At 40.4% G+C, this 22,988-nt stretch overlaps 1 protein-coding gene across 11 annotated transcripts in view; it reads right to left on the bottom strand.

The window, feature by feature from the left end:
• LOC119849942 (activating transcription factor 7 interacting protein) overlaps positions 1-22,988 on the bottom strand; it is a 181,503-nt gene that overhangs the window by 85,704 nt on the left and 72,811 nt on the right. For 7 of the 11 annotated variants that reach the window (XM_043502632.1, XM_043502617.1, XM_043502610.1 and 4 more), the window contains exon 3: positions 20,235-21,308. In XM_043502632.1, coding sequence (XP_043358567.1) covers positions 20,235-21,308 — 1,074 coding nt within the window. The remainder of the gene's footprint in view (positions 1-20,234; positions 21,309-22,988) is intronic. The other 4 variants (XM_038387376.2, XM_043502638.1, XM_043502615.1 and 1 more) reach the window with 1 other exon arrangement.

The raw sequence follows: 22,988 nt of genomic DNA on the forward strand, positions 1-22,988 counted from the left end.
TGGAAGCCATAAGGTGGAGAAGTTTTTTTCCTCACCTTTAATATTCCTAAATTAATAAGAGAAAGAAGGTGGTTGAGGCAACATCTTTTATCAGACCAACTTCTACTGGTGATAGAGACAAGCTTTTGAGCTTCACACAGAACTCTTCTTCAGATCTGGGAAATGTAATCAGTGTGAAAATGAAAATATTAAAAAACAAGTGTGGAGCTCGGATTAGTAGTTTATAGATTGTTGTAATAAGTTGTAAATCCCTTTTCAGTCCATGATTTTTAGTGTCTAGCAAAGTTATGAATTTAAGCTCACAGGCTCATCTGTTGAAGGTGTAGTGAAGGTTTCCTTTGAGGATGAGGGCTGAGGTCAGATACAGAGTGATCCCTTTGTGAAAAGTATTCACCCACAGTCAATATAGCGTGTTTGTCTTTTATCATTCTTCTGTGAGAGTTTGAGTATAGAGATTGTTTCATTTCACCCACATAGTTGTTACTGGGGCATTTAGTGCACTTCTTGCCTCACTGTTCTTGAAGGGGTTAAACTAGATGCTCAGGGTGCTCATAATCTAAGTGGAACTCTACAAGAGCATGTGTAAGCGACTGGGGGTGAGGTGTGTCTCAAAATGTCTCAGACACTGTTTTCACGGGTTTAGGACAGCGGTACCACATGTCCCAAAAAAGGGACTTGGACAGGAGGTCTGAGCCCAGGAGTCCTTCCTAAAACCCATAGCTAGAAATAGTGACTGGACTCTACTCAGTTGATCTGGAAGCATGTGGGATCCAGCAATTGGGTCCACTTGCAACAGACTGGTGACAGATGACCAAATAGAGTGGTACTGGGGCACACTGTAGCAGGTTCCATGGAAGAACTACTAAATGATGTGCCTCAGAACATAGCTACCAAATTTTCATCCAAGAAGATGAAAGAGTCCAGTTTGAAGGCTGGAAAGAACATGCAAGGAGAACATAGTATAGGTTTCTTTCAAGAAATCAGCCACTCTCTTCAAAAGTGGGTTTAAATACTATCAAGACAAGAATCTTTGGCTAGCTAGTAGATTGTGGTGATATAAGATCTAATCCTCGTAGGAACAGTTCACTTTAAAAGTGGTTTATCCTTTTTGGAAAGAGTCTTTTCACTTTGTTGTCCTGAACTAATAGAATTGTACAGGTATACGTCTGCCAAGAGTGTGCCATCTTCTTTCTGTTGGGCCTTTGAGGTTGGAGCAAAAAATGGGAAATCCTTCCTGTTTAAGGTAGTCAGAGCTGAATACCTTTGAAAGAAAAGGGAGCTATTCAGAGACATTTTGTTGTTATTTAAAATCAAACATGGCTTATTACAGCATGCCCACAGATCATGGCCCCCAGTATGCTACTTCAAGGGTAAGAAGTCTCTTAGGAAAGCTGAGATTAGTACATTAAAATACTCTAGGGAGGAGTGATGGATTTGCAAGTTAGCTTCTGAAGAAGAACGGCTTTGTGAAATCTGGAGACAAGGAAAGCCTGTCTCAAGGAAACTAGAATAATTCACTAGTCTTTCCCTGAACTGCAGACAACAGGGCAAGACACTTGTGCAATCCTTTCTGAAGGAAATCAAATTAGTTAGCCATTGTAGATTGATTAATATGATCCATTTATTTTGTACCAATTTTGACCAGATTCTGTAGTATGGTGAGGAGGCACACAATCACCTTCCCTTGTGGAAGGTTTCCCCATGATTTCCATTGCTAGCGGCGTCAACTCTCTTTCTCTGTTCAACAACCATTGATTCAGAGAACATTTTAAGTCTGGATCAAAAATTTAACCCAGGGATAAAAGTTTTAATATTTTGGGAAGGAATGCCTATCCCAAAAATCATCCATCCATTTCTAAGGTGTCTCTCTACTACTATGTAAAAGTACCAAACCAGAGTGGTGTTCCAGGCCCTGTAGTTTCAGTCTTCTGCCACCAAGATGATCTGGTCATTGTCTTTACTTGTTTTCCTAACCACCATGAGAATTAGGAAGGTACCAGAGGGAAGGCACCACCATGATGGCTAATTCACATCCATATATATGGCCTCTAAATTAAACAGTTGCAGCACTCTTGCCCAAACTTTCCAATTTGGATGCTTAAAAATTAGATACCTACTAGGGCTGTCAATTAATCTCAGTTAAATCATATGATTAACTCAAAAAAATTAACCGCAATTAATCGCAGTTTTAATTGTGCTTTTAAACAAGAGACTACCAATTGAAATTTATTAAATATTTTGGATTTTTTCTATATTTTCATATATATCTTGTATTCTGTGTTGTAATTGAAATCAAAGTGTATATTTTGATTACAAATATTTGCACTGTAAAAAAAAAAATTTTCAATTCACCTCATACAAGTACTGTAGTGCAATCTCTGTCTTGAAAGTACAATTTACAAATGTAGATTTTTTGTTGTTGTTACATAACTGCACTCAAAAACAAAACAATGTAAAACTTCAGAGGCTACAAGTCCAATCAGTCCGACTTCTTGTTCAGCCAATCACTAAGAAAAACAAGTTTGTTTACATTTACAGGAGATAATGTGCCCTCTTCTTATTTACAGTGTCACCAGAAAGTGAGAACAGGCATTTGCATGGCATTTTTGCAGCCAGCATTGCAAGGTATTTATGTGCCAGATATGCTAAACATTCGTATCCCCCTTCATGCTTCAGCCACCATTCCAGAGGACATGCTTTCATGCTGATGACGCTTGTTAAAAAAAAAAATGCGTTAATTAAATTTGTGACTGAAATCCTTCGGGGAGAATTGTACATCCCCTGCTTTGTTTTACCCATATTCTGCCATATATTTCATGTTATAACGGTCTTGGATGATGATCCAGCACATGTTAATTTTAAGAATACTTTCACTGCAGATTTCACAAAATGCAAAGAAGGTACCAATGTGAGATTTCTTAAGATAGTTAAAAAGAAAAGGAGTATTTGTGGCACCTTAGGGACTAACAAATTTATTTGAGCATAAGCATCCGATGAAGTGAGCTGTAGCTCACGAAAGCTTATGCTCAAATAAATTTGTTAGTCTCTAAGGTGTCACAAGTACTCCTTTTCTTTTTTGAGAATACAGACTAACACGGCTGCTACTCTGAAACCTCTTAAGATAGTTACAACACTTGACTCAAGATTTAAGAATCTGAAGTGCCTTCCAAAATCCGAGAGGGATGAGGTAGGGAGCATGCTTTCAGAAGTCTTAAAAGAGCAACACTCTGCTGTGGAAACTACAGAACCTGAACCACCAAAAAAGAAAAATCAACCTTCTGCTGGTGGCTTCTGACTCAGATAACGAAAATGAACATATATCGGTCCGCACTGTTTTTGGATGGTTTTCGAGCAGAACCTGTCATCAACATGGATGCACGTCCCCTGGAATGGTGGTTGAAGCATGCACATCTAGCACATAAATATCTTGCGACGCCGGCTACAACAGTGCCATGAGAACACCTGTTCTCACTTTCAAGTGACACTGTAAACAAGAAGCAGGCAGCATTATCTCCTGTAAATGTAAAACTTGTTTGAGTGATTGGCTGAACAAAAAGTAGGACTGAGTGGACTTGCAAGCTCTAAAATTTTACATTGTTTTATTTTTGAATGCAGTATTTTTGGTACATAATTCTACATTTCAACTTTCATGATAAAGAGATTGCATTACAGTACTTGTATTACATGAATTGAAAAATACTATTTCTTTTGTCTTTTTACAGTGCAAATACTTGTAATAAAAAATAAATATAAAGTGAGCACTGTACACTTTGTATTCTGTGCTGTAATTGAAATAAATATATTTGAAAATGTAGAAAACATCCAAAAATATTTAAATAAATGGCATTCTATTACTGATTAGTCGCTTGACAGGACTAGTACCTATATTAATACTTAGCTGCAGGTGTTTAACCCCCTGGAAAATCTGGCCTCTTACTTAGGTGCCTAAATAAGGCATAGGAGTTCTACCTTTAGACTCAAGTTTGGAAAATTCTGGGGGTGTACTAGAGGCGTAGGTGAATTCTAGTATTAATCTGGTATTCCTCAATGGTTGCTCAACATTTACAAGGTTTCTGAATGAAAGGCCAAATTTTCTGTGTGACTGTTTTACCAGCTTCGGTTTTCCACCAGATGTTTGTCCCATACTTCATCCAGTGATATGAAATGGTGCTAGATTCCATGGATGCTGTTCTGCCCAGAACTATGCAATAGATGTATCATGTTATATTATCATACTGATTGCTGAGGAGGACTACCCTAATTGAGTTGTCTGATTTGATCAGAATTACTTTCCCGCCCAGTCCTACACCAAGGTAAGTGTTTTATATCAGGCAAGACTCTCCTTACTCTCATATTTCACATATAAAAAGAGTAGCTGTGCTCCCAAACCTGTACATACTGTGAACTAAGTAAATGACAAGGTGAAACCCAAAGCCCATCAAACTGAAGTCTATTGTGAGGACTATTCCATCTGGATGTGAGAACTATATGTTCTTCATAAAGATTCTGGTTTTGCCCACCAGGTTAGTAAGTGTAGAATTGGCCGAGGAAGATTAGGGGCAGATGTTCCAGATTTTCAGGAAATGGTACTCCTTGATGGAGAAATAGCATTAACCCCTTTGCATGGAGGCCGAGCAGGGGTAACTCCTCTTGTAATGAGCATTTGTTGGAGGACTTGATCTTGAAGATCTCCAAGAAGGGAAGGCATTTGTTACAGCCATCTTAGGTGGTGAATGGACTGGGTCAGTGACACTTGTTCAATAACACTGATTACTAGGCACAGTGTTTTAAAGGAACAACTTAAAAATTCCTGCATTCTTCTCATTATGCTGGTCAAGTGAAATAAAAAACACACTCAAAAACTTCTGGAAGGAGTTCTATATGGACACTTGTTGTGGAGGTTCAGTGCCTGTGTTCTTAAACCAAAAGAATCTCCCTCTTGTCCTTTTAGAGCAGTAGTAGTTGCAGAAGTATATACAAATGAACTCCCCTCTTGTAGGGAAAGCTGTGAATAATACACAGACACTCAGAAGCGGCAGGTGAAATGTTGGTTGAGCATGGTGAAGATAGCAGAAAAAAGGCTGTGTTTTGAGGATTCTAGAAGGTAGGTGGAAACTTACATGGCTTCTTACTCCTTTTCTCCTATGCCCACAATTACTGAGAAATCCCTAAGAAAATGTGGTCAAGCAGGAGGATTAGGTTAGGCCATGAGAGAGATCCAATACATATAGAGCAAGGAGGCTGCCATTCAGGGCTTCAAAATTGTTCAGGAGTGGAGCATTGATTTTAGCTTTGTAGTGTACATTTTATAATTATTTAAAATAAAACTGCAGGTTATTAAATTGTCTAACAATGGCTATTAGCATCCATCAATGGCTATTAGCCAGGATGGGCAGGGATGGTGTCCCTAACTTCTGTTTGCCAGAAGCTGGGAATGGGCTACAGGGGATGGACCACTTGAAGATTACCTGTTCTCTTCATTCCCTCTGGGGCACCTGGCATTGCCACTTTCAGAAGACAGGATACTGGGCTAAATTGGACCTTTGGTCTGCCCAGTATGGCCATTCTTATGTTATGATTGAATATATTAATATTATACTAGCATTGAGTGCTGCTCTTACTAGTAAACTGGAGGACCTTGCCACAGAATTTAGATCAATATGCATTACACTACCTGGGGGCTTGTTTAGAATAACTGCCTGAATAGGAGTCTCCATATTTGATGTAAAAAGTCAATAGATATATTTTACAAATATTGTGGCCAGAGAGAAAGTCCAGGAGCAAGAAGAGAACATGCATCTCTAAAGAAATTTTTAATGTGCCAATCACTATATCTAGGCCCTATAATACAATGAATCCAGCATTATTGCAGTCTGATTAGTGCAATACTCTGTGCTCCTCCTTAGAACATATTAAATTTCTGAAATTTTTTGAATGATGTATTATGAAGGAAATGTCGCTGGATGATTTAGAAGCCTTCTTTAGTGAAGGAAGGCTTGAGTAAAAACAGCTTGGATTGTTCTCTAAAACATGTCAACATTCCAGCTCAGCTTGATCTCCAAGAATAGGAAATTCCATAACAAGGGACCCAGCAATGAGAATGCCCCTTTTATTCTGCACTAGGAACTGTAAATTGTATTGACCCTAGTGATAAATGTGATCTTTGAGGATAGCAGAAATTAGCTAGCTCCTAATACCCTGCATGTTTTGAAAGTCAGGCTCTTGAAAGTGATCCAGACGGGGAGCCAGTGGCCCATTGGTGTGATATGCTCTCATTGACTTGCTTGTCCTAGGTGATAGGTTGTGTGTGTTGTGCTAGTTGAAAGTCTGTGTGTCACTTTCTTCCTTAGAAAGCACTGTAGAAGTCCGCCCTAGACATGACCATGGCTAGGATCATATCGGAGAGGAAGGGTTGCAACATATTTCTGGCCACTACCACTATTTGTGTGTCTAGGAGCAAGCAGTGTGTTCAGTAGGACTTGAAGAAGGTATCATCCTGACAAATGGAGGGGCAGATGCTCTCAGTAAAGTGCTTCCAGGGTTTCTGCCAGTTAGTTCCACTTTCCTATTAATATCACCACCATTTCATTTAGGTAGAGCTTGAACCCATTTTTGTTCTTCCAGAAATGTATTTCTTGGATGAAGCAGCTGGAAGATAGCATCAGCTTATCCTGATTAGAAGGACATAGGGTTTGTTGTCATCTGCCCATTGATTGCACTGAAGCCCATAGCACTTGACGATCTCACCTATGATCTGAAAATGTTAACTGCAGGAGGCAGAGAGAAAAGAGAAAGAATTTTTGTACCTCCTTTTCAGCTACAACTTCCTTTCAGATTTACTGATGAAAAGCGCTGAGAGTTAGATGGTATTACTGTTTGTGTGAAACAGTTCCAGATGCATCTATAAGCACCTTGTCTTTCTTTTTACGTTTTCTAAAAGATTTTAAGTCTAACCCCTCTGGAAGCAGTTATGGCTCATCATACTAATCCAAATTCCACCATATCCACGCCTGCAAAGAAATGCAACCAAAAATGAACAAAAAGTTTTAAAAATTCAGTTTACAGGAAGGAAGAAAAAACGTGTTTTCTTCTTTGGATAATCCACCAATATGATCAATGGGCTTTGTCTGTCAATACGTAGTATCCACACAGTAGGGAAAAGAACTAGGATCTATGGCTTCAGACAGTAACACTCAAAAATGCACCAATGCTGAGACCAAGCAAGTACCCATGTCTGTACCCTAGCAATGTGTACAATTGTGTACAAGGGTCAGAATGCTACCTGACAAATCTATTTGGCAGAGGCAGACTCCCGCCCCACCCAAAAGTTTAACACCATTTTAGTTTAAAAGATTTGACCCCTAGGGGACAAGAGAATCCCTCAGCATTTATAAACTTTTCATACAAAGTCAAATCCATTTTAAGTCAAGTCAGATCTAGAGGCCTTTTGCCACTTTTTGGGCCTTATTAGAGCACAAAGAAGGATTCAAAACAGCCTAGCATCTTGAGTTGGTGGAATTAGAATTTTATGGTCCTAAAAGGAACACCACCCCTTTTCTTTGGGTATGAGGGATAAATGGCAGAAGGAAGGGAGACTAATTGACTTCTCATGATGGAACTGGGCACTCAGTTTTGAAGAACAACGTATTGTTATAAAATCCTAGGTACGGGTATTACAGAAAAGGGCCACAAACAGTGGTTATTTACCTGCATAGTAACTTGAATTCTTCAAGGCATTTGTCCCTATGGGTGCTCCACATTAGGATGTGCGTGAACTCATGCACACTTGACCAGAGATATTAGTTAGCAGCCTCTGTAAGTCCACGCTTTCCCCCTACACATCCTCATGCTCCGGCCTGAAGGGATATAGGGAGTAGACCTGCCGCCACTCCAGTTCCTTCTCAACCACAATGCCCTGAAGTACAACTCTGCTAGACAACAGAGTGGCATCACTCTGATACAGTGGCTGCTGGTGTTAAGTAAGAAGCGATGGCAAGCATAGAGAATTGCCCGGAGTCTGAGATTACTGATGTGGAGAGGAATACTTCCTGGGGACTCCATTTCCCCTGTGCTGTGAAGTCTTGAAGATGGACACCTTATTCCAGTTGTGAGGTATAGTAACGACCCTTGATGGGGGGTGGACATGAAAAGGGGATTCCCACACAATCTCTGTGATGATCCTTCTGCTACTGGAGGGAGCTGAGAACTATTGGTGGTAAGGTGCCTACTTTGAAAGAAAAGGAGTACTTGTGGCACCTTAGAGACTAACAAATTTATTTGAGCATAAGCTTTCGTGAGCTACAGCTCACTTAATCGGATGCATTTGGTGGAAAATACAGAGGGGAGATTTATATACAAACACAGAGAACATGAAACAATGGGTTTTATCATACACACTGTCACTTAAGATGAGCCATCACCAGCAGCAGGGGGGGAGCTGTAGCTCACGAAAGCTTATGCTCAAATAAATGTGTTAGTCTCTAAGGTGCCACAAGTACTCCTTTTCTTTTTGCGAATACAGATTAACATGGCTGCTACTCTGAAACCTGTTACTTTGAAAGACTGTGCCTGCTGGGCCAGTCTTGAGCCAGGCCTGAAGGAACTGGAAGTGCAGTCTCACATGGGGTTTCACAAATGTGCAGGCCAACATGTGGCCGAATAGCTGCAGGCAAAACTGTGGTATCAGTTGAAGTCAGGAGATGAGGCTGACCACAGTGTACCTTTGTAAAGGCTCTTGGGGTGGTTGAAAAGCCAAATGGGAGGACACTGTATTGTAATGATCCTTGCACAATGACAAACTGTAGGCGATGGGTGTACATCCTGGAGGTCAAGGGTGGTGAACTAGTCTCCAGAATTATTATTGTTAGGATTACGACTCTAAAGTGCTTCAAAATGATAAATATGTTCAGAATCCTGCACTCAAGGATTGGTCTCCATCAACCTTTTTTCTTGGGAACCAAGAATTACCTAGAATTACCTCTATCAATGAATCTGGGGAGAGCTGAATCAATCACTCCAAAAAGTAGGAGAGAGATAGACCCTCCTGCCTTAGGAGTCCCTCATGAGAAGTGCCTCTGAAGAGGGACGGGGATGGAGGATGGGAAGGAGGGATGGGTTGAACTGGATGGAATATTCCACTGAAATACACCTGTAGTCCCTCTCTCTGATGTGATGAGCTCCCAGAAAGATAGAAAACAAGAGAGACTGTTCCCAAATGGTGGAGGAAGGGTGGTTTTGTGCAGTGAGTGATCTGGAGTAGGAAATGGATTTTGACCCTTAACCAACTGGTCAAAATGGCCACTTGGAGAAGGTCACCGACTGGGATTCACCATTAAAGAGGGCCCCTTTTTCTGAAATCTGAACCTCTTTCTGCAGGGAACTGCAGGTTTGCTGTAGGTCTGGCACTGTACTAGTAGAGAGCATCAAGTTGTTTAGATCCTGAGGGACTGTAGAGTAGCCATAGAATATTTGAGATTGGAGAGAGCCACTGCTGCCACTACTGAAGAGTTTAGGCATTTCAAAGAGAAGGTTCCTCCACACTTTTCTGCACTACCCTGGGAAAGCTGTAAGCTTGCCGCCAGGAGCCTGGATGCATGACAGCGGTGGTAGCCATTGAACACAAGGCTGTGCCAGCAGCACCAAGGAAAGCTTGTATGGAAGTTTTTGCAATCATCTGGCTTTCTGAGATGAGGACTTTAAACAGTTTTCTTTGGTGTTGGGGCAAATTATCAATAAAACTTGAAAATTTACCATATATTGTGAAATCACATTTTGACATCAGGGCCTGATAGTTCATAATCCTAAGCTGGAGAGCAGCTGATGAGTAGCTGTTATGGCCTAAAAGGTCTAGAAGCTTGTCTGTTCTCTCATTGACAGCATCCACTACAAGAAATGGGAGGTGGGACAGAAGAAAAAAGTACTCCAGATCCTTGGCTGGTACATAATATTTTGGTCGACCCATGTGGAAGTGGGTGAGATGGTCACAGATGTCTGCCAGACAGTGTGGGCTGGTGACTATAATGCTCCTTAATGGGTAAGGCAACCTTGCCCGGGGGACAGAATGCAGTATTGTCTCTTCTGGATTTCCTCCAAGGGTATCTGAAGTGACTCTGGTATTCTTTTACCCAGGTCTGGAAAGGCCCAGATATCATCTACATAAGATGGTTGTAGGACAACTTGTTTGCCAGTATTGTCTCCTCCTCTACCATTAATTCTTTCTCCTTTAGAGGTCTTCTTCGGGGGGGGGGGAGGAGAACGGGGGACGACACGACAACGAGTGTCCTGCTGTACCAGTGACTTTTGGTCTGGATGGGGCCTTTTGTGGAAGGTCACCATAAGGAGCCCAGGGGTTCCAAAAAGCCCACTGTAGTGTTGCATAGTGAAAAACAGCAGAAGTCCAAAGTTGTTCCTGCTGAGGCTGACATGAACTGCTGGTTCCTGGGAGTCTTCACTATGGGAAATACATCCAGAGAGGAAGACTGAAACGGGAAAGAAATAGAGTCCTGCATAGAAATCTCTGAATCAAAAGAGGTATCTACCCATGTCCAGCGGAGGAGCCCCTGGCATTGGTGCTGAGAGCCAGAACAAGAGATTGAGGGGCTAGTAATCATGTTGATTCTGGTGGCCAGGTCTTTGTATTGGGGTACACTAGCAATGACTGAAAAACTGAGATCAGTGAGGGATCCCTCTTCAGAACCCCTTTAGAGGGAAGATCCAGGTTCTTCAGCAACTAGAAGATCTTCCTGGGAGAGGAACTTGGTTGGTACCAGACAGCCTGGATAGTGCTCCACCATGACCTCAAATGGTACCAGAGACAGGGCAGAGGATGGTACCGGAGCATACGTTGAAGGCTTCTGAGAACAGTCTGAGCTCCTAGAAGAGTCCTGTGTGGAGATATCTGCTGGTGCTGTTTGGTGTGGTTTGCTAGAAGACTTCTCAGTGTGGAATGTACCAGAAGACTTGTTGGTGGGTGCCAGCATCTAGGTACTGGGGCCCACAGAAGCCTCAGTAGTACCCATACCTGGATGTGAGGTCTCCTTGGCCTCAGAGATTACTTTCCCCTTCTTTTGAATTCTCTTTACGGAGAATGGATTTTCTTCCTCTAGGAATGCTTCATTTCCAAAGCTCCCCATGCTCTCTGCTTACTGAGGACGAAGTCACTGGAGCAGTCTGAATAGTAGAGGGCAGTGTACAGGAGGGAAGGGTACCCTGCAGGTCTCAACAATGCTCCATCAGGAGGTGCTTCAATCTATCTTCTTTCAACTTCCAAGAGCTGCCCCTAAACCCAGAGCAGACCATGCACTTTGATAGGACATAAATACTCTTAAAGGCAGTTTAAATGTCCATCACTAATGGGGAAAGGCCTGTGGAAGGTCTGACAGGGTTTGAAAACCAGGGTCTTTGGCGTAACCCAAGCAGGGAGTCCACAAACAAACAAAAAGGAGAAGGGTGAAGAATGATCTGGCCAGAAAAAAAAAAAAAAGCGCGTGGAGGGAGGGGAGGCAGTAGAGTTGTGGAGATACTGCCCCAAAAGCACAAATCTGTACTTAAACAAAAACAAAAATTAAATAGAATACTGAGAAAAAATAAAGAAAAATATAAAGGATATAAAGGATAAGGCAGTAGCTGTAAGGTGAACAGTGGACATCTCAACACTCCATCTGAATGTGGTTGAGAAGGTACTGGAGTGGCGTGGCAGGTGGGCAACTCCCTACAAACACTCAAATCAGAGCATGAGGGTGTACTGTGTGCAGGCATGGATCCACGGACACTCCTAACTAAAATCTCTGATCAAGAGTGCACAGGCGGGCACATATCCTGAGGTGGAACACCCGTAGAGACTATACTTGAACTCAATTTACAAAGTGAAGCAAGGGACACTTAGAGGAATTTCTCAGAGAGCTCTAAGTACTGATCCAAGTAATTCAACAAAAACGGATCAAGAGGGGAGATGGACAGTGGGAGAGAACATAAAGAGAAGATTTTAGGATCAGGAAGAGGAAGAGGAGAAAGCGGGGCAAGGACCTACACCTCACACTTTCCAATCATCACATGGAAAAACCTAGCATCCCAGATGTCAGATCCACAGGACACCCAACCTGTGATTTCAAATGGCTTCAGGACAAAGGCTGTAAGGCCATACACGTTCTCGAAGAAGTCCTGAGAAAATTCCAGGTACAGGAGAATGAAGTAGGAGGCGCCAATATTTCTTTTATGTTCTATGAAGAAACTTTCATGACTACTAGTTTGCAAGACTTCATGATTTTAAGCCGAGAAGAGATTGTGATCATCTAGTCTGACCTTCTGCAAAACTATCACCCAGTAATTCCCACAAAAAGCCAATAGTTAATTCTTGAACTATGCCAGACCTTTTAGAAAAACATGCAATCTTGATTTAAAGATTTCAAGTAATGAAGAATCCATCACATCCTTTGGTAAGTTGTTTCCATGGTTAATTACCCCATGACTTTAAAATGTCCATCTTGTTTTCAGTTTGAATTTCTTTAGCTTCAGCTTCATCACTGGTTCTTTCTACATTTTGGTCTACTACATTAAGAGTCTTCTACTATCAGATATCTTCTCATATAGGTATTTCTAGATTATGAACAAGTCACCTCTTAACCTTCTCTTGAATAAACTAAATAGATTGATGGTCCTTAAGTATTTCACTGTAAGGCATATTTTTCAGTCCACGAATCATTCATATGGATCTTCTTTGAACTCTCTCCAATTTTTCAGCAACCTTTTTGAAGAGGAGCACAGAATTGGACACAGTATTCCAATAGTGATTTCACCAGTGCCATATGCAGAGGTTATGTATAATCTCCTTACTCCGACTTGATACAGTATTTGTACAGCCAAGGAGAGAATCATAGCCTGTTTCGAAAAACAGGTTTGAAAATTTGTGGTACTGAAACTTTAGATACAATGTACAATGAACTAAAATGTAAAATGATGAGTTTTTTTAATGCCACTACCAGTATTGGTACTTGAATTTTACAAAACTATTAAAGGCATATATTGAAAGCTATGGCCCTGATCCTGCAAACACTTAAGCAGGTATGTAATTTTATACTAGCATGAAGGATTTCATTGACTACAAGGGATTCACTTTTGCTAAAAGTTAAGCATGTATAAAAGTATTCGCAGGATTTAGAAGTATAAAGGAACACAGAATGGACAGAGTCACTGACATCTAAAGAGAGGAGTCAATGGTTACTGGAAGCAGAAAAAGAGGAAAGTGGGTAGAGCTATAAACTGCTAGGGAGACATGGTTTGCTAGAATCTAAGAACTTCTAGAAGGTGAACAGAGCTTCTGATAACATTTTCAGGCTATGGTTTCTACAGTATTTAATTCACTAAGTGGTTGTTTTCTTTCTAACTGTAGTGTATGTGAAAGCTGCTGATCAATACTACAAATGGGTAATTAGTGTTCAGTGATTAACTAACATCAGTGTATGAATTTATGTAGAAAGAAGTGGTAGCAAACATACTACTAAACGGACCAAAGTAACAAAAAATAGGTAATTTGTCAAAAAAATGAAACTTAAACCTTTTAAAGAATTGCTGTTCAGAAAAACAGAAGCATTCATTCTCATCTCAAATTGTAGAGAAAATATGTTTCTTCATATTTTTAAGACCAAATGAACCAATGAACATAACTCTTCCCATAGAAGTCAAAGAGCAAAATACTGAGTTTAATGAATCCTGGAAGTCATACATGTTCTATGTCAGTATCATCATTGAAACAGCCACCAATGATAGTTTAAATCCTTGTTCCTGTGCTTTCGGCAGCTCTTTCAACTCCAGCTTCATCTTCAACACCCATGGCATTCTCTGATTGTGCCATAAAAATCAACTGAAAGGTGAAGTCTTAACTTGGTAGGTGAATTGCAGCATTCTTTTACATCACCACCACCTTCAATACAGTGCAAAATAAGCAATAAAGTAGTTGAAGCACTTCATTCTGAATATACTCCTCAGACATATTTAAACTCACAGGTCGACTACTAGATATGTGGCAAGTGAGTAGAGAGGAAAAATTAAAGAAACACTGACCCTGATGCAAGATTGCTGGTCAAGCATGAGAAATGACCCGATAATGGCTATAGCACCCTTTCAGCAAATGGAGTGTTTTTACTTTGTACTACTGTTTTTTTTATCTGAAAAGAAAAAAAAAGAAAAAAAAAGCTGCAAAATGTTGTGTCCAAATAGATTAAGATGCCACACAAGAATACAAAGAGAAGTATTATATGGTGGGTCTTTGGCAATTGCACAGAAAACAGAAATAAAATGGAAAGATTAGATATCTTTCTAAACTTCTGATTAATGGGTGTTCAGCACATTATTTAAAGCTCACTGAAACAGAAATCATACTTAAAACAATTTTAAATCACATTGTGGAAGCTAAAATATTCTTCTGTAATCATAATCAGCTGCTTGATTGATTGACTGAAAAAATAAATAAAATAAATAAAAGGACTGAGGTCCCAGTATCCCAACATTCTCAGGAAAAATTTCTATATTTACATCCAATCATTAGAAGCAGTCTGCAATTTGCAGTGGGACCATGGATCTTTGATTTAAAGGTAACCCACATTAAGTTTAAAAAAGCAACTGAAGATGGTTTCTGAAGGCCTGGAAAGATTACAGAGCACAAAACCATTTTTGTGGTCTCAGTGGAACTCCAGCTTGATCTAATTAATCACAAAGAACTAGAACCATACAAGGCAAAGTCCAAAAATATCCAGAGAAACCACAGAACCTTTCCATTATTTAGTCAATATGAGCGATCACAAATAGAAAGGTCGTACGTAGAGCCCAGAACAGAAAAAAGGCTGAAATGTGGCTGATAGGACATAATTCTGAGGCTACAGAGCCACTGTAAGCTGTCTACTGTAGCCACTCTAAGCCTACAATAGAGCTTCTCCCATTGGCTTAATTAATCCATTCCCAACGGGTGGCGGTAGCTATGTTCACAGCGCTGTGTCAGTATAACTTACGTTGCTCAGGAAGATGGCTTATTCACACCCTTGAGCAACATAAGTTATACCGACATAAGTGGTAGTGTAGATACAGCCTGAGAGTCCTCCTTCATTTCCAATCATTTAAAATTGAAGATGCAGCATTCCACTCCAAATCTATATTTCTGAAAGACGCTGTTTCACAGTCCATTGCATCAAAATGGTGATAAATTATGATAGTTAAATCACTGAAGACAGTACGACTTCAGAATTCTGTAAATTTAAGGGTATGTATACATTAGAATAAAAGACTCGCAGTATGGCTGCAGCTGGCCCAGATCAGCTGACTCAGGCTCGTGGGACTCAGGCTGCAGGGCTAAAAATTATAGTATAGACGTTTGGGATCAGGCTGAGCTCAGGCTTTGAAACCCTGTGAGGAGTGGGACTCAAAGCCATGGCTCCAGTTTGAGCCCAAATATCTACACTGCAATTTTTAGCCCTGAAGCCTGAATCCCCTGCGACTGAGTCATCTGACATTGAATGCCACAATTTTTTTTATTGGACTATAGTGGTACATTAAGAGACAAGTGCTCCTGTCCATCCAGCAAAGTAGTGACTGGACATGTTAGCACATTTGGATTGGTTTGGTTAAGATTTGATAGGAGGCCATGTACTAAAAATCAAAATATTTGGTGAAAGTGTATCTGTATTTAAGTGACGCTACAAAAGACCAGTTCTGTAGTCAGTAGTGCAAGTATGGTGATCCGGTCCACTCTACCAGTAAGATATTTATAGCTGGTACTCTATACCAGAAAGAGACAGGAGAAGCAGAACAGCGGCCCTACACCAGCAGCTCCTCCAGCGCAGCTGTACCGCCCCATCCCCACCCCCAGCCCTTCCATGCAGCTGCGTCTCCTGAGTCCTGTCTGGGGTCTGAACAGCAGCCCCGCCAGAGGACAGGACTGGGGGTGGTTCAGCTGCACCCAGTGGCCCCACATTCTGTTCCTTTCACTGCTGCAGTTCCAGAGAGCCCTGCGGTTCAGAAGTCTCTGGTGCAGCAGGAGGTCAGAGCGCCCCACAGGTAACCTGGGATGGATCATGGGGAGGGACGGGGAGAGCGCATGGCCCTGGGCTAGGGGCAGGGAGAAGTCACGTGCTCCCCACCTTTGTGTCCCTCCTGTGAGTGCAGCATATCGGTAAGAAATGAATTCTAGTTGCATCACTGGCAGTAGTAATTAACTAATTAATCCGCAAACTTGATTATTGCATTGTGTTTTATTTACAAAGTTGCAAGCATTTAATTTGACAACTGTGCCTTTTATATCTGAGGAATAAATATGCTTATAAAAGAAGTGACATTCAATAAGTGTTTTGAGTTTCATGTCACAAAACCTTTGAGGTTTTCTCAATTTTGGGGAAAATCAGAATCACCCTGGGAGTTAGGAACCAAAAGTTCTTCTTTGTTAATAGATTGCTATCTGAAGGTTAAAAGGAGTTCAAATCTTTGTTGAAACTCTCCCCCTTAGAATCATAGAATACCAGGGTTGGAAGGGACCTCAGGAGGTCATCTAGTCCAACTCCCTGCTCAAAGCAGAACCAATCCCCAATTTTTGCCCCAGATCCCTAAATGGCCCCCTCAAGGACTGAACTCCCAACCCTGGGTTAAGCAGGCCAATGCTCAAACCACTGAGCTATCCCTCCCCCCCAAACTTCAGGAAAGGTTGACGAATGGACATCTCTTTCTCCCCCCGCCCCCTGTTCCTTTTATACCATGCCTGACAATTGCTGGGTTCTCTTTCCCCACCCCCTGCCCCGTTCCTCTCTTTTTCCTTCTTGTCTTTTTTCGTTACCCAACTCTTCTCTTCCCCACTATTGTCTCTTTTCTCCTGGGGTTTAGATTCCATTCCCAGAGTCATGGGAAAACCATACATTCTAAGCCTTTAGCAGCATGAACAGATAGAGGCTTATGAGAGCGTGCGGAAAGAATCTTGGGTTGACGAGTTGCTGCATGAGCCCGAAGTCTTACATACGTGAACTTGCTTCTGCAATTCTATACATTAGGGACCACAACATGAGCAGGGAATGAAGCTAGATAGCTTTTAAGGATTCACCTCCTGCTTTACCTGTAGCAGTATGTTTATAGTGTATATGAGAGGGGATCTGGGATCCCCAGCTTTCCCCATCCAAAATGATTCCTTCTTTGTCCAGAACTTGCACTGAATTAGTGAGATATTCCACTCCCAGGGAGCATCTCCAGGTGAACATGAGCCAAATTACCTTCTTCTCTTTCTCTATGTCAGTACCCCCACTCACCACAAACTAGACAGTAATGCAGATAAGCCCCCATTACCTTTTAGTCTAGGGTTGGGTGAATTTCCTCCATACTGGGGAGGCAAGGAGGAGGAGGGAACTGCCATTCAAAAACTTTTCCTTTCGAATTCAAAAGGGACTGCAAAGACTGTTTAAACTACCAGGGAAAGAGTTATATCATCAGAAAGGACACCCCACTTACCCCTCTTCAGATGTCTTAAAGATTTAGTGAGCACCTGATCATTTCACTGAGATTTCTGATGTCTTTTTAAGTTTGCCCTTAAATATGGTGGTTCTTATATAGTTCATAGAAAACCTGTTATTTGTGTATGCTTCTACGTGGTATAATTCCATGCATCATAAGCACAGTGCATGGTAGAGAGACCACGAGTCTGCAATATCAACAACATAATTAGAGTTTATCCACATAGACAACACAATCTTAGCATACTCAACACTTTTAAAAATTCCTGTTGGAATGTATTAGGCCCAACAATGTATTAGGATTAGTTAAATCCTCCCTCAATGATCGAGACAAGTCAACTCAATTGTACAAAAGAAACAGCTGCATGGAATAAGTATGATGTAAATCACACCATGAAGCACTATTCAGAGCTTTACAGGAGTGACAATTAATGGCTAACCCATAATAGAGCCTTGGCACATGTATGTTGAAACTGAAGTTTCCCATGAATTATTTATATAACACCACAGGTGCACATGGCAGTTTATAGACAGATTAAAATGGCAAGTCTCTGCCTTGGGCAGCTCAGTTTTAAACATCTTGATGCATACTGGCAAAGTGGAAACTTTAGAAAGTTAGCTATTTCTCAAGATAGATGGTCAATGAGAGCTAAATCCTCCATTATTTTAAAAGAATAAAACTAACTAATGTTTAAATATTATATGATAACACGTATCCCTTCCTTTCCGTGAACTCTGCTTTGAACAGCTTTTCCAGAGTCTTCTAGACAGCACAAAATGTGCTAATCGATAAAATACTGTAGACCACAAGCATTCTCAAAATACATGAGACCTGAGAAGAATAAGTAAAATAGGAGTATATGCATTCTAAAGAGGAAAAGACCAGGATATTAACAACATGCCAATACTGCCTGTTGCCTTAGTATGTTTAGTTATTTTCTTCTTTCCTTCAAATATCCAGCATATTTTTAACACTCTTTAGTCTAATTATTTCAGTGTTTCCCAAACTCCAGAAAACTGAGCTCCCCTTCAATGCTGCCATATGTTGCATACTGTAAGATTAGTAAACTGTTAACATCTTCTACATCCCCTTGCATAGTCCTTCATGCCTATGCTTTGTTAAATGTTGTGCTATTTACTGCTCTAGGACAATAGTAGTAATGTTATGCTTTTATCAAAAACTTTTATTTGTAATCAGATTATCTCCACACAAGGTAGTTTACTCCAATTATTAACTACAGTCTTTGTAAAGATATTTACTTAAATGGCTTACATTTTTGGCCCTTAATTCCCTTAAATGTGTGCTCTTTTGTTCTTTTATTTGACATTAATATAATAGTTTTTTTTGTTGCCTTCCAGCTCTGATCAGTAGGTTTTCCATTTAGACTGCAACTTATTTGAGACAACAACCTGTTTTCCTACATCTCTGGAACATCTCATACTGTTTTAGGTACTATAGAAATAGTAAAATATGATTAGTCTGGTAGGGTCTCTAGCCTATCATCTTCTAAAAATGGTATATGGTTTCTTATTCACTGAAGTCATTTCTGGCAATGCCCCATTGATCTCAAGTAGAAATAACTTTAGTTCACTGTCTCTAATTATTTTCATTAGCCAGGATTTTCTAGTTCCTATATTTTTGGGGTTCTCAGTCACTGCATTGTCTCTAATTTTTGTAACATCCACTTTAACAAAAAAGGCAGAGCTGCAAACCATATTCCCAAAAACATGGTTCTATCAATATCATACGTTATGTATATTTTCCTCCAACTTAGATCCATCTTTAATTATGCATCTCTGGAGTGGAGTTTTGTTTTTTGTTTGTTTTAAACAGCAACAAAACTTCATCTTAAGCATGGTAACTAAAGGTCTAAATCTCCACCCACCATCATTTTTGAGAGAGATCATTTCAGCTTTGGAGTGCTGTTAAATTTTTCAATTACTTGTGCTGGGGTAATCTCAGTTTTTTAGTTTATACCTTTGTCCTCCATTTTGGGCATGCAAGTGGAGGAGCAGCAGGAGAGCGATGCATATATTTTCAAAAAATTATTTCTGCTGTATTTCAATATTTGTACAATAAATTAAGCATGACAAAATAAACCTGAGGCAATCAAACTGTCCCTGGAGAATCCCTAACTGGGGTACAGCAGGTGGAGGTGACTGTGTCAGCTCCACTACCTCCTTCCGGAACTCCTCCCCACTGTAATGTGCATATTGTGCATGTTGCAAGAAAGGGGAGCACTGAAGCCAGGCCTTACATCAGTGGTATTAATTAAAGCATGACCCTTGCACCTTTAACTTCTGCCAGGGCCATGCAAGGCTGCCTGACCTTCCACCCAAACCTTTCCACTGTACCTAAGCAGAGCTCGAACCTAGTCAAGACATTTATTAGTACTTTCAACTTGTTCTTCCAATGGCTGGTCATTTAATTGCTCTGCTTAAATCAGCTATTCATATTTTAAGAAGAATCTCAAAATTGGCAAAGTTAATCATTTTTCTTCTGCAGAGCTCATTATTTTATTAGCAATGGCCTTACCCCATGAATTATCACAGCAAAAATTGTTCTGAATTTGATGCTCTCTTAAAAGACTTAATTCAAATATGGAATAAACTGAAGAATCTTCCAAAATATACAACTGAAAGCTGAAATTCTGTCCATGTCATTAATCAGTATACCAAGACATCAATCTATTTTATCAAATAAGTGAATGAAACTCTCGTATTTGTACCACAACTACAACAAAAACAGTGTCTAACCTGGAGGACTTGTCTTGTTCGGTAGTACCACTTCACCATCCTCTTCTTTCTCACCACATGGCTCCTCTTCATCAGAAAGTACTAAGAAAGCTTCTTTGGGCAAACTTTCACTGATTTCGTGTTTGGATGGTGAACCCAAAGAGTTCTCCATTTTATCTTCCAAATCTGGGCTTGTGTCATCCACTGGAAGCAGGGAAGTTTTAGAAAAACAACATAGTTCATCTTCAGCTGGGGCCAGCTTTTCCAAAATTGGAATTATTTCATCCGTCTCCATTGAGTCTGTGTTTTCTAAGATATTCTCACTTGGTTCTTCTACTGACTTTTCAATAGTGGTTTCTGGAAGATCTGCAGATTGGTCTCCTTCATCCTTTGGTTCCTGGTCAGTTTCCATACTGCTAGATATAGCCTCTTCTCCAACAGTATCTTCATCAACAACCTCTTCTTCAGCACTTTTTTCTTCTTCAACAGGTAGATCAGAACTAACAGCTAATTCATTTGATTCTGCTTTCTCTTCTGAAGAGTCATTAACATCACAGCTTACTTTGCTTTCACCTTCAGATGGGCTCTCTGTCTCTCTTTGGTCCAAACTATGTTTTATTCTGTGTTCTTCGTGAAGGTCATCATCTTTTTTGTTATCAAGTACCTGATTTCCACCCTCAGAGATTGAAGCAATGATAAGATCCTCCTGCTCTTGTTCAGAGATAATATTCTCTGGAGACAATGTTTCAGGTTTGCAATCTAGGTCACCATCTTTGTTCTCTGCCCTGACATCAGGACTTTTGACATCAGAGATTTCCTCACTTTCAGTTCTCCCTTCTTCAGGGTCAAGGCATATATCCACTAAACCATTAAACTCCTTTTTGTCCTCCATGCAGTCCGTGTTGCTTAAAGGGGAATTTAAATCAGAATCTCCATTTTCATGTTTGCCATTTAACAGTTTAATTTCAGTTGTCTTCAATAGCTCCTCTTTGACCTTATAGACAGCCTCAAGTTGTTGCCGATCACTTACTCTCATTGTTTTTCGGGCCTTGAAGACTTTTTTCTGAGGTTCTTCTGTGCTATCCATCTTGACCCTTAAAATATAAAAATAAAATAAAAGGATATCAAGGAATTAAAATAAAATATTGTTTAGTGAAACTGCTAAATAGCCCCTCCCAATATATGCGTGCTATACAGTATTGTAAGTAGTTAATCCAGGTACCCCAAGAAAGTGAGTGTTAAAAGTTGCATTTAGAACATTTTAAAGCAAATCGATTTCATCACATTCATGAAAGCAACACAGCATTATATAACTTTAATGTCATTTCTCATTCATATTTTCCTCCACACCCAGCCCCCTGAAATGCTAAATTTTGTGTGCTAAAAGTCTACTGATTCAGTTCACAAGATTCACAATGTCATATATTACTACACTTGATCAACTTATTGACATTTAAAAGTGAAAAATGACAACTCTTAAATTAGCTTGGGCTAGCCTAAGATCCAACCAAAAAAAACTCATGTGAGAGATGTAAACAGTTCCTTGGTTGAAAACTAAACATTCTTATTTCAAAGATACTAGAAATCTAAAGATTTTACTCTTACTTCATTTCATACAAAACGTTTACTCAATTTTACAGAGTTTCAGAAACAAAACAAGAACCTGATTCTCTCCCCTCCTCACCAAAAAGCAATACTAACCTGTTCTGAAACTGTTGTTCTTCAAGATGTATTGCATATGTTCATTCTGCTCTTGGTGTCAGTGAGCCCTGTGCACAGCCATCGGAAACATTTTCCTTCAGCAGCACCCACTGGGCGAAGCTCTGCTGCTGCATGCCATTGCATACAGGTGTAAAGGCAGAGCCACCCCAGTCCTCCTCCATTCCTTCTTTCTTCAATAAAGAGAGGTAGAAGACCAGGTTGTGGAATGGATACATGTAACACATCTCGAAGAACAACCGTTATGGAACAGGTTAGTAACCATTTTTTCTTCAAGTGATTGCACATGTGCATTCCACTCTTCGTGATTCACAAGCTGTAAGACAGGAAGTGGGATTGGAGTATATTTCAACAAATATTGGAGAACAATTTGCCCCACTGTAGCATCATCTGTGGAATCTTGAGCCCCAGCACAGCAGAAAGCAAATGTGTGGACCAAGGTTCATGTTGCCTTTCTATAAATGTCTGCAGTTGGGCCTTGCGGCAGAAAGGCTGCTGAGGCTGACTGTGACTTTGTCGAATAAGCTGTGACTTTATGGATGCAACGACATTAGCCAAGTCATAGCATGCTAATATGCAGTATGCAATCCAGGAAAAAATTCTCTGGGTGAAGACTGATGGACCTCTTACTCTGTCTGCCACTACTACGAACAGCTGGGAGGATTTATGAAAGTGTCTGGTTCTGACCAGGCAAAATACCAAGGCTTTTCAACATCCAAGGTATGCAAGCACTCTTCCTCCCTGGTTGTAAAATGGTTTTGAGTAGAATACAGGCATATAAATTGGCTGTTTGATGAGGAAAGAGGAAACTATCTTTGGGACAAACTTTGGATGAGGAGGTAGGTAAACTTTCTCCTTAAAGAAAACTGTATATGGAGATCCCTATATTACTGCCCTCAGCTCTCCTACTCTTTTAGCCGAGGTAATGACTATCAAAAATGACACCTTTATTGACAGATGCAGCAGCAAACAGGTAGCAAATGGTTCAAATGGGGGACCCTTAAGTCTTGACTATACTAAGTTTAGATCCCCACGGGGAATGGGGTCTTGTACTTG

Source organism: Dermochelys coriacea, chromosome 1 (genome assembly GCF_009764565.3).
Source record: "Dermochelys coriacea isolate rDerCor1 chromosome 1, rDerCor1.pri.v4, whole genome shotgun sequence".
NCBI lineage: Eukaryota > Metazoa > Chordata > Testudines > Dermochelyidae > Dermochelys > Dermochelys coriacea.